At 49.2% G+C, this 12073-nt stretch overlaps 4 protein-coding genes across 4 annotated transcripts; 2 read left to right on the top strand and 2 right to left on the bottom strand.

The window, feature by feature from the left end:
* Positions 1–1311: 1311 nt before the first annotated feature.
* FIESC28_08468 (uncharacterized protein) lies at positions 1312–4440 on the top strand (the record flags this gene model as incomplete). The annotated part of the gene is made up of 2 exons (XM_031162606.1): positions 1312–1633; positions 1682–4440. 2 exons carry the CDS (start codon positions 1312–1314, stop codon positions 4438–4440), a joined length of 3081 nt encoding a protein of 1026 aa, XP_031013298.1.
* Positions 4441–4895: 455 nt separating this feature from the next.
* Positions 4896–7292, bottom strand: FIESC28_08469 (uncharacterized protein; the record flags this gene model as incomplete). Its single annotated transcript, XM_031162607.1, has 1 exon — positions 4896–7292. One exon carries the CDS (start codon positions 7290–7292, stop codon positions 4896–4898), a length of 2397 nt encoding a protein of 798 aa, XP_031013299.1.
* Positions 7293–7686: 394 nt separating this feature from the next.
* FIESC28_08470 (uncharacterized protein) lies at positions 7687–9759 on the top strand (the record flags this gene model as incomplete). The annotated part of the gene is made up of 1 exon (XM_031162608.1): positions 7687–9759. The coding sequence occupies one exon, from the start codon at positions 7687–7689 to the stop codon at positions 9757–9759; it is 2073 nt and encodes a 690-aa protein (XP_031013300.1).
* Positions 9760–10024: 265 nt separating this feature from the next.
* Positions 10025–11369, bottom strand: FIESC28_08471 (uncharacterized protein; the record flags this gene model as incomplete). Its single annotated transcript, XM_031162609.1, has 5 exons — positions 10025–10232; positions 10293–10538; positions 10592–10711; positions 10756–10837; positions 10883–11369. 5 exons carry the CDS (start codon positions 11367–11369, stop codon positions 10025–10027), a joined length of 1143 nt encoding a protein of 380 aa, XP_031013301.1.
* Positions 11370–12073: the final 704 nt, after the last annotated feature.

The raw sequence follows: 12073 nt of genomic DNA on the forward strand, positions 1-12073 counted from the left end.
ATCGCTTCTAATGGAAAACGCCAAATGAGTCAAATTGAACTTTGTGTTTAGATGCGCTCCATACAACGGTCGGGTCTTATTAATTTGAGGCGATCGCGGAGCGCGGTAAAGTGCTGTAAGTCACTGTGGAGACTCTGTATCCGTGCCAGTACGAAATGCCAACTTTTGCTATGGGCCTACGTATACTTCTTTCACCAATTACGTTATATGTAGAATAGCCGCAAGAGTTACAGTAGATAATGTCTTTCTTTCCATTGGAATTTCATTCATCAAAGAATACGGTACTTCAGTTGGAAGCCTCTCATCAAGCCATTTGCCTCAGCCGTTACGCTCTCCCCGATGGCTTAACTCTATGAGAGCCGTTATCTACTAGCCCAGGTGAAATACGAGAGCAAAAGCAAGAAAATGCGATTCAAAAGTCGGTCAGCCAAATCAATTAAGCATTCTGTCTGCTACTTGCGGTTCGAATAAGATATTGAAGTAACCTAGAAAGGGGAGAGTTGACACTCTATCCTAATTTGGATGTGGTTCAATAACAACAAGGAACCACGTTGAAGATGCCTGCGTGCTGATTTGAGATTGAGTTTAGAACGTGGCACTTAGAAAACACCGAAAAAGGATGACAAGAAATATTCAAAAGATGAACGTCATCGGTGAATCCGATTCGGATTATACCAAAGATTTGTATGCAGGTACGGGTACAGAGTGATGGAAGACAAGCCCAATGCTCATGGCAATGGACGCGTGCACGTGATCACGCCTCAATTTGCGCCGCCTAATTCTCGGCGCGCATCGCGTCGGCGCATCATGGCACCTTCGCGATAGCATCACGATAATACGACAAAAAAAGTCGGCACTTGTCACATTTTCCAGCATCGAGTCATTTCTAAACCTCGATCCCAGATACCTCAATCTATTGTGGTTGCGCGCCATTTATTACGACTGATAAAGACTCGTTTGCTTCATCTCACCGCCACCAACATGATTCTTTGTTGTTACTGCGCATTCAATCTCAACATCTAAATTGGCCAGGAAAACTGGCGCACAGAACAAGTGTCTTTGTGAACCAGAATCGGAAGCGGGGAAATACTTGGTGGTGTCGCCTTTTGGACGGGTTGGGATACACCAAAGCCCGTGCTACTATTTTCATCACATTGAACAAAGAACAGCGACCATTTCCACCATCTTTCTAAGGAATAACAACAACGACGTTTATGACACAAAAGGGCGCACCTTATTTCACGGCGACTCATTCTTGTTCAATTTGCTCTTCTCATTCACTTCACCGAATACACCCATCTCATCACAACCATGCCTCCAAGAGTCGCCAGACGCAGTACCCGTGTCTCAAGTAGGGAACCGGAATCAGTAACGACCCGTGAACCTCAGAATACACTGGTTAGACCTCAGCTACCGACATTGGAGGGAACTCCAAGTAGTCGGAGACAGTACACATATGGCTCCGGTGTTGAGCCACCACGCAGAGTAGGCGCTGGCCTACAGCGCATGGATCTGAGCAATGCTGTGAACCAGGCTCTCACAAGAGGTGGTGACCAACAGGAAGAATTTGCTCGACCAGCGAAACCGAGACCTGCAGCTACGAGAGCAGAGCAAGAAACAACATCCAGAAATAGTGAGTGCTTACACCCACACATGAGAAAAAAACCTGCCTAACATGTAGCAGATGCACCAGAACAGACAACAGCAGGCGGCAATGCACGTTTAGCTGTCGCTGTTAGAGATGATGACAGCTCGCGAAGTTTTGGCTTGGAAAGTGACTATTATGATCATGCGACGATAGAATCGGCGACTCCAAACCCGTCACAGGGACCACAAAGGTCAAAGAATGTGCGTCGACAAAATTCTGAGACGCGGGAAAATGCGACCGATAAGGTTGATCCGCAGCCATCACGACCTCGGGATCGATTGAATGCCACAACCCAGCCGAATGAGACCAGAGTTGAGAGTAGAAGTGAAGGCAGAAATGCTCGACAGTTGGCATCCGATTTCAGTGCTGCTGCACAGATGTCAAGAATCAGGGCTGAGCGCGCCACTGACAGTAGGCCAGCGAACACGCCAGCTCTAGACAGAACCCGACAAAACACCAGGCAACAACGGACGCAAATACCCGAGGAAATAGGGGATCCCGAGGAGGAAAATGATTCCGAAAGTGATGAAGAGCCAATCGCAGCAGTCCGCCGAAGAAGAGCACCACCTGCCAAGAATACAGGATTGCCCTCTTTGGGGACTCAGGAGCCTCCCAGCCAGGCCGATAAACTGAAAGATCGACGTCCTAATGGGAGGAAGAATCTTTTTGGTACAACACCAACGACAAGCTCAAGGACAAGTGCATTCGAAAGAGCTCGCCAGAATGGGAATGGCTCCGGAGAACGCGATTGGGACATCCAAAAAGAGCTCTTAGATTCGGAGGCAAGGGAGGCGAGGACTGCAGCGATCAATGGTCGGCGGAATCAGCAAGAAGAGCAAGACGACGATTCTGAAGCTGAATGGGAGAGAAACTTGGATGAGTACGGCCGCTGGCGATTTTGGTTCTGGACCAAATTTGGCTGGCTGACATCGATATGGCCATTTAATCTTTGGAACAGACCACAACCTCCACGTTTCATTTTCGATGATGATGAGGAGTACGACCAAGATGGCCCTACAGAGTACATTCGTCTGCTCTACCCCATGACATATGTCCACAGTCTGAAGTGGGCCTTTGACGGGTTTATGGATCGAGTCATCAGCTTCACTGACCGTATACGTGGCATACAAGTTGGACGGATGCGAAACACGACCGCTGAGCGCTTAATGTGGCTTCTGGCATTGAGTGCGTTCACAGTCTTTCTACTTACGGGCACTGGAGCGATGCGATATGTCCCAGATATTGGTTCTATGGCAAGGAATGCTCATTGGCCAGACACCAGTGGCTTCAGCGTTCCAAACATTATCCCTTCGATCTCCTGGCCCTCGTGGGGCAAAGGCGATGATGATAACCCTTTCGATGACCCATGGTCTGCCATAGACAAGACCATCCGAGACGGCAACAAGAAGACAGAGGCGCCGAAGAAACCGAAGAAACAAACGACCATCCACAAGGAAGCTCTCAAGGGACTCGAAAAAGACCTTCCTCCTGTTGTACAGGTGGATATTGTCGATGGTAATGGAGTTATCAAGCCAGAATTCTATCATGCTCTTATAGATCGCCTCAAGGTCGACGGAAGTTTCCTCAACTTTGAAGAGAAGAATGGCAACAACGAGATCTCTTCGGAAAAGCACTGGAAGGCTATTGTATCACGCTTTGGCAAAGATCCCGCCCTTAAAGGCAAGATCGATGACACCGTCGATCGCAGCGTCGAAGAGAAACTACCGAACCTCTGGGATACTTGGTTCAGAAACAACAACAATGCGATTGAGCCGCTTATTGAGAAGGCGATGGCGAAAAACCAGATTGCCGGCTCAGGCGCTGCGTTCGATCAGAAGCTTATCAAGATTGTCAACGAGGAGCTTAGCAAGCAGAACCAGACTGTCGTTTCTCGCGCCGAATTCCTGGAACATCTTCAGAGAGATCTCGAGAAGCACGAGTCCAAAGTCGAAGCCGAGTTCACAAAGCTCAGGACAGACATGGAGGATCACATCAAGGAGTCTATTCGGACTGCCCAAATGATGGCCCCTCAGGCTATGTCTAGCGATGACATCGAAAGACTTATTCGAAAGATCATGCACCAGACTTACACAGACGGCAGTCTCGAAGCTTTCGCAAAGAGCAATATTCACGCCCACTGGAACACCCAACTCAAGTATCAGGTCAACTACTTTGGTCCCGGAGCTGGCGCTACCGTAGAACCAGTATATACGTCGCCTGACTGGGATCCTTGGAACGGCGACAAAAAGGAAGCCGAAAAGCAGGGTCTGAACGGTATATTCGCCCATCCTCCCGTTGAAGCACTCCGCCACTGGCAAGACGAGGGAGATCGCTGGTGCGGAGCTCACGGCCTTGATAACCATGGGCGACCTCAAGGTGTGATCCTCTCTATCGAACTAGGCCATGAAGTCGTCCCCGAAAACATCGTCATCGAACATATTCACCCGAACGCAACGGTCGACCCTGATGCCCGACCAAAACGCATAGAAGTCTTTGCCAGATACGACGACAGACAGGAAGAAGAGGAGGTTCGCGTCTACTCCCTGAACAAATTCCCCGACGAGGATATCGCAGCTTCTCCTCTACCAGACCGATTCGTCAAGATCAGCCAATTCACCTACCTAGGCGATGAGCTAAACGATGGTGTACATGTTCATCGCATCAACGATGAACTTTCGAGTCTGGGCTATGCAACTGATCATATCATCCTTCGAGCTATGAGCAACTATGGTGCTAAGGATCACACTTGTTTTTACAGGGTGAGGTTATTTGGAAAAGTGGCTGATAAATAGTCCTTATTGGGTTGGAGGATATGTGTGATGGATAGCCTTGTATTATATGTAAGGTCAGCGTGGAGCTGGATGGGAAATGGATAGACTTTGACCAGGCGCTACTTATTAATGAACTTTTATCATGACAACATCACTGCTCCTTGATGCCCCGGCTATGTACCGCACCTCTATCATCATAAAATCATAATACTTTGATTTCTTAGTAAAATCTTAGGAAATCATTTTCATCCATTAGGCTTCTGATTAGCTAACTTAGGTAGTTGGAGGTACCGGATGTGCACACTCGGGGACCCAAGGAGACAAGGAATGAACGAGATAGCCATTTAAAACATTAATCCTATACTTCTTAATTCGGGCGGCTTCAACTAAAACGGGCCTATGCTTCGACAGGCCTCGAGGGGTCAACCTTAAATCACAACTTTTGTCTATCCCTAAACACGAGGGTCCAAAGGGTATTAATCCAGCAATCCCGTGGCAAGTGCCTCGAGATCCTCCAACGTCTCCGGCTCTTCCTGCACCCTGATAACCTTGCCCTTGCCCTTCTTGCTCTTCTTCCCCTCGTCCTCCGAGTCGTCCTCGAACCACTTCTTGGCCCTCTTCTTGGGCGGCTCCCTGTCGCCCTCGCTGTCCGACCCATCGCCCATAGGCAGCGATCGCAAAAGCGCCAAAGGATCTTCGCCGTCGTCTGCATTGTGCAACATGGGCGCGTCCTCGTCGTCTGACACGATACCCATGCGCTCTGCTCGCTCGGCAGCCTTGCGCTTCTCGCGCTTCTCGCGACGCTTTTGTTTAGCAAGGGCCTTGTCATCGACATCTGCTTCCTTGACACGCGATGTCTCGCCTTCGACGAATTTGCGGCGTTGTTCTTCGGCTGGACCTTCGCCCATGAAATCGTCCTCGTCCTTGAGCTCGTAGATTTCGTGAGGGTTGCCGTCTTCGTCGAAGACAGTCTTGCTGGAGCTACCCTTGAACTTGAGCATCTTCTTCTTTGACTTGAGAGCCTTCTCGCGACGCTTTGAGTCCACGACGAAAGGTTCTTCGCCACCGAGACCCTCAATGATCTTTGCTGAGCTCTTGAATGCGTTGTTCGCCTCGGCATCCAGATCACCATCCTTCAGCACTCTCTTTACTGACAAGAAATCATCCTCCTCGTCATCCTTGTCATCGCCGTCAAGCACAAGCTTGTTGTAATGACTTGACAGAACGTCCTGATTTGTTCGCTCAAACATCTTGTCGTACTTTGTGCGCACCTCGCCCTTCTTCTTGGCCTTCTTCTCACCATCCTCATCGGATTCATCACCACTCGACATACCCTGTCGAGGAGCGTTCTTTATTCTCTTAATGTCGTCGCCCTTTCGGAACTTGACCTGAGGTGTACCGGGAAGACCAAGACTGGCAGCGAAGCCGTCAAGATCAAGTTTGTCGAATTTAAAGACGTCCTTGTCTTTTTGTAGATGGATTGACCGTGTGTAACTGATGAAAGCCTTTTGTCCAAGATATTTGAGATCGGGGTTCTGGAAGCACATGCTTTGTAGGTGGTCCTTGATGTTCCTCTTCTTCTTCTCCTTCACATTAACCTTTTGGATGGGAATCTTCTTCTGCTCCAATTTCTTCAACATGCCAGGCTCTTCATTAGGGTCCAAGAACAGCACTGCGCGACCGTTGCTTTGGTAACGAGCTGTTCTACCAACTCTGTGAATGTAGGTGTCGACATCTTCGGGGCAATCGGCTTGAATAACCCAGTCGACAGCAGGGAAATCAATTCCTCGCGCGACGACATCTGTAGCGAACAAGCATGTCTGCTTGGCGGAAGTGAACCGCTGGGTAATCTCCAATCGGGCGATCTGCTTTTGTCGTCCGTGAAGGTGGAGCAGAGGAATACCGGGCTGAAGTTGACGGAAACTCTCGTATACGAATCGGACCTGCTTGCCTGAACTTAAAAAGACAATGATCTTGCTCTTTAAATTGGCCTTGATAAAACCGTAAAGGGTGTCGAGCTTCTCGGTCAAAGGTGTGATGATGTAATGTTGTTGGAGGTTTGTAGGCGTAGCGCTGACGGCAGCTTCGTGGACGGAGACGTATTCGGGGTCCTTGAGACTGAGACGAGCCAGGTCAGAGACCTTCTTGCTCTGGGTGGCACTGAACATGAGTGTTTGCCGTGTCTTGGGGAGATGCTCGACCAACGCATCAACGTCAGATTGGAAACCCATATCCATGATGCGATCCGCCTCATCGAGAACCAGCATCTGCAGATTGTTGGCGTCGAAACCGGCTGTCTGATCAAGATGCTGCAGCATACGACCAGGTGTGCAGATCAAGATGTTCATGCGGTCCAATCGCTCCGCCTCCTCCTTCAAGCTCCTTCCACCGATCAAGCAACCAGCTGAGAAAGAATGGTTCCGGCCGATCTTTTTGAGGACATCGAAAATCTGAACGGCGAGTTCTCGAGTGGGGGACACAATTATGGCACCAACTCCGTCGAATTCAGTCCATTGAGCGCGGTAGAGCCTCTCGAGGACGGGGATAAGAAAGGCCAACGTCTTTCCACTTCCTGTCTTGGCAGCGCCCATGACATCTTTGCCCTTGAGGGCGAGAGGAATAGCTCGGGATTGCACATCGGTGAGGGTCTGGAAGTGAGAGGCCTCGAGGCCGGTAGCGGTCGGAGTGGACAGAGGAAGGTCCGAAAAGCTCTTGATTTCTGACTTGGGGTCCAAGTCGGTTACTTTTTGCTCGAGGTCTTGGATACTCTCTTGCTCTCTCTTGCGTTTTTGTTGCCGTTGCTCGGTGCGGCCGTTCTTCAGACTAGGCTTGGGCTTTTGGCCCTTGTGGCCCGGTCGTGCGTGGGGAGGCATGTTGCGTTGTGTTTTGGTGAGGAAAAGATTGAGATTCGCTCCAGACCTCTGTGTCGCAAGTTGGACCAAGTCTGGATTTTTTTCTAGGCTTTTGCGCCAGCGGTACCGGCAGGATGTCAGAAAGATCAGCCACTAAGAACATGAAAGACGAAAAACTTTGATCATCTCATTATAGTTTAGCCTATCACTTAGACTGCTTTATTTTGGCTGCCTAAACTTTAGAAGAAAACTCTTCTGTCAGCCAATGAAATGACCTTTCCTAAAAAGGTCTACCGCCCGGGCAGAAAGATCTCACCGCCAAAAAATTGAATTCCATTTGTTTTTTCTGCCCCTCCATGTAGCAACAAGCTCCAAGTTGTGAACATTGAACATTAACAGCTTCATTATCGCAAAAATGAAGGGAGAAAAGAAGTCAAAGAAGGGTGGCGACTCTGAGAGTCGTATCGCCGATCAGCGATTCGCCGATTTTGAGACTGATCCTCGTTTCCGATTGCCTTCAAAGAGACAAACCAAGACTACGATCGACAAGCGATTCGCGCGCATGCTGAAGGATGACGATTTCACTGCTACCGCTAAGGTCGATCGATACGGCCGAAAGATCAAGTCCGATACCAAGAAGAAGGCTTTAGAAAGATTATACCAAGAGGAAGATGAGGAGGACGAGGATGAGGAGGATAAAGATGATGAAGAGGAGGCCGATATCGAGGTCGATGCCGACGAGATCGTTCAACGAGAACTGCGCAAGGCGCACGAGAAATACGATCCTGCTCGAGGTGGTGGTTTCTCTTCTTCAGAAGATGAGTCCGAATCCGAGGAGGATGAAGATTCTGATGAAGAGGAGGGCGGCGCGCAAGTCGATACCGAGGGAGATATGCAGCGCTTCCAGGACGAGCAAAACGAGGTTGAGGCCGGAGAAGTGACCAACCGAATCGCAATCGTCAACCTTGATTGGGACCACGTCAAGTCTACCGACCTTATGGCTCTTTTCAACAGTTTCCTTCCCGACACAGGCGGCAAGATTGAGAAGATCTCCGTGTACCCCAGTGAATTTGGAAAGGAGCGCATGCAACAAGAAGAAGTCGAGGGTCCCCCCAAGGCACTTTTCAAGGGCACCAAGGACTCCGACGATGACTCAGAGGACAGTGAAGACGAGAGTGAGGACGAACGTATCAAGAAGGGCTTGCTCCAAGAGGGCGATGACCAAGATTTCGATAGCGATGCGCTCCGATCTTATCAGCTTGACCGTCTACGATACTACTACGCTGTTATGGTCTGCTCAAGCCCAGAGGTTGCCCAGAAGCTTTACGAGTCAGTCGATGGACGAGAGTACCAGTCATCATCCAACTTCTTGGATTTGCGATTCGTTCCCGATGATGTCACATTTGACGACGAGCCGAGAGATGAGTGCGAAAAGGTTCCCGAGTCATACAAGCCTGTCGAGTTCGTCACGAACGCTCTGCAAAGCTCCAAAGTTAAGCTCACATGGGATATGCACCCTGAGGAGGCTTCCCGCAAGGAGTCCATCAACCGTGCTTTCAGTGGTAGCCGTAACGAGATTGAAGAGAACGATCTCCGCGCATATCTAGCAAGCGACAGTGAGGATAGTGACAACGAAGTTGAGGTTGTCGATGCTACCGCCGAGGCTGAGGAGAAGGAAGACGAGCCCAAGCTTTCCAAGAAGGAGCTTGCCCGCAGAAAGATGCGAGCTGCTCTCGGCTTGTCTGAAGAGCCCACCAAGTCTTCTAAGAACGCTCCTGTAGGAGATATGGAAATCACATTCACACCCGCTCTTTCAGAGTCTGCACCCAAGAAGAAGCCAGAAGAGGAGGAGACAACAATCGAGAAGTACGCCCGAAAGGAGAGGGAGCGCAAGGAGAGGAAGCGTGAAGCTGCTCGCGCCCGCCGTGAAGGACGCGATCCCAACGCTGAGGAGGAAGAGGAAGTTGAAGAGGCTCCTGCTGGTGATGATGATGATCTTGGTTTCAACGACCCCTTCTTCACCGCCGCCGAACCCGAAACCACATCCAAGACCTCCATCCGCAAAGCCGACCGCCTCAAGAAGCGCGAAGCCCGCGAGGCCGCCGAAGCCGAAACCAAGGCTCAGAAGAAGGAGCTAGAAAAGGTCATGGCTGACTCCGGCGAGGGTCAAGCCGAACATCTGGACCACTTCGACATGAACGAGATTCTGCGCGCTGAAAAGGCCCAGAAGAAGAAGGGCAAGGCCAAGAAGAAGGCACTTGCCAAGGAGCCTCGTGGTGGTCTGCAGGAGGATTTCAAGATGGATGTTGATGATGATCGTTTCAAGGCTGTGTTTGAGGATCATCAGTATGCTCTTGATCCTTCGAATCCCAAGTTTAAGCCTACCAAGGCTATGACTACGTTGCTTGAGGAGGGAAGGAAGAGGAGAAACAAGGATGTGGATGGGGAGGAGCCTAAGGTTAAGAAGGCTAAGAAGAACAGAAGGTGAAGAGGATGTATAGGGTTGATGTAATGTACTGATGGTGATTCTTTGGAGTTGGGTATTAAAAGTTGGTAATTGATAGCCACGATATATAAAGCATACGTCCAATAACACAATAACTCTCGTGATAACAATGTCCCCTACGAATACCCTCAATCGTCACAAAAAGATGAGCATTCCACATTACGACACACGTAACACTCTTTATTTAACCCGTTCAAAATGCTGTTCACACCATTGCTAAATACTATATTATGCTTGGGGTAGATACTCACGCATCCAAAGGCTTCTGCCCACTCCAAAAATGCATCTTCCCATAAGCATGAACCTTAGGATCCCTCATCGACTTCCTACACTCCGCAAAGAAAACCTCCATCTCCGTCTTATCCCAACCTAGTTGTGGAAAGTGAAGGGCTCCAATCGCAGGAAAGAATTCTTCGCATGCAGTTCGGTAGTACATGCCCACCAAGCGCATTACCCTGTAAGCATCCTGTTAGTAAGATCCCCCATATACTCATTTGGTAGACTGGGAAACTCACTTATCCTTCGGCCAAGTTCCATAAGGCAACTTAATAAAGTTATGCTGAATATTAACAAACCCCGCTTCTTCAAGATACTGTCTTCCGAATACCGCTGCGTGGGCATTTGTTTCGTATAATGCGAAGGCTTGAACTATGATTTCGGTGAAGCGTTTCAAGGGCCAGTCTTCTGGGATTGAGTCGTCGTCTGAGTGGACTTGGCCGTCTACGTCTTGTAGTTCTACCCAAGCACCTGGTCTTATGTTGCTGGAGTTTATGTTAGTATGGATGTTAGGGTAAAGAGAGAAAAGAGGTGTTACGCGTATATTTGTTTGAGGAGTGCCACGGGGGATTTGAGAATGGGGATCATGTTGCGGAGGTGGACGAAGTCAAAGTCATCGCCGTTTAGCCACTCGTCTTCTATATCATCGACCATGAATCTGGTTCGTTAGTACTGAGACCTCGTGTGTATGTGACGACTTACTTGACGTTTGGAGGGACCCAAGATGGCTGTATAGGACTCAAATCCAATCCCAAAACCTCAGCACTAGGAAAGTTCTCACCAACTACACCCGTTAGCTATACCCAAACCCCGTATCACATCAACATACCATCAATAGCCCAGATCCCCGTCCCAGTCCCCAGATCCGCAATCTTCTGCGGATTCTCTCCAATAGGCGCATAAAAGTGTCTTCCATCCGTAGCCTCCAACATCATAGCATGTAACATATCCTCTCTATTCTGCTCCGCCTCATCATTCGGTAGTGGATATCGTCCATGGCGATAACGATGGTAGCGACGACCGTTTTGGTAGCTGTGCTCGAGGATGCTAGAGCTGATTGAGGTAGAAGAGGAGTGGGTGCTAGTTGTGAAGATGGAATCGGCGTCAAAGTCGCTGGCGGAGAATTCGCCGTCTTCGTCACTGCCGCCTGGGTCGATTTGGGCGTTACCGTGGAGGAGACCTTGGGAATCGAGGGAAAGATCTGGCAGGTTTTGATCGGTTTGTGCTACCGGACTTGGCTTGTCGCGTATTTTTGGACTTTCATGAGGGATGCTCTTGACGCTGGACCTTCTGCTTCCAGTATCCGGGTCACCCATTGTATATATTCCTTTATTCAATTGTTGTATCGAGATCAACTCGTGCAGTAAGATCGTATCAAGGAACAAAAGAGATGCAACCAACAGATATATGCAAATGCCAATAACTAATACCCACCAACCACTGAGGGGCTACCCAATAAATATGACATGCTCCAAAGAAGCAACGACGGCGAGAAGCCTTCCTATTAAAGAATCATGACTCTGACGAAACGGGTACAGTTAACCGTCAAGGAACTTTCCATGCATAAGGTTGACGTTGTCTAGTGCTGTATGTGGAATGCCAGTCGGCGGGGACTTAACGGACTGTGGAAGCTTTCTCGGCAATTGGTTTGTTGGAAGAAAGATTCGAGGGCGTGATGCTTCGGGGCTTACTTTTACTAGAGTAGAATAACTTACAAGTTGTTAGTATCTGTCAAAGCTTCGGGAAGACGATCTGACAGCCGTGGGTCCTCGCGATCTTAGCTTCAGTTCCATGGATCGATCATCAAATGGTCCATTCTTTTCAACATTTTAGCGAGGTTTTGATGTTCGTTTAGATTACCGGTATGCGATTGGCTGCTTCTGGCCGAGGAACTCAATGCTGTACAGGGCTGAGACATTCACTTTTGCATGAAAACGAATAAACTGTCTTGAAGGTTACCGTTATCCGGGTTGGAAGACGTAAGTGCAAGCCGAGATCTTACAAGGCTTGTAGCTTTAAT

The sequence above is a fragment of the Fusarium coffeatum genome (assembly GCF_003316985.1).
Source record: "Fusarium coffeatum strain FIESC_28 chromosome Unknown BRIP53273_contig_199, whole genome shotgun sequence".
In the NCBI taxonomy this organism is placed as follows: Eukaryota; Fungi; Ascomycota; class Sordariomycetes; order Hypocreales; family Nectriaceae; genus Fusarium; species Fusarium coffeatum.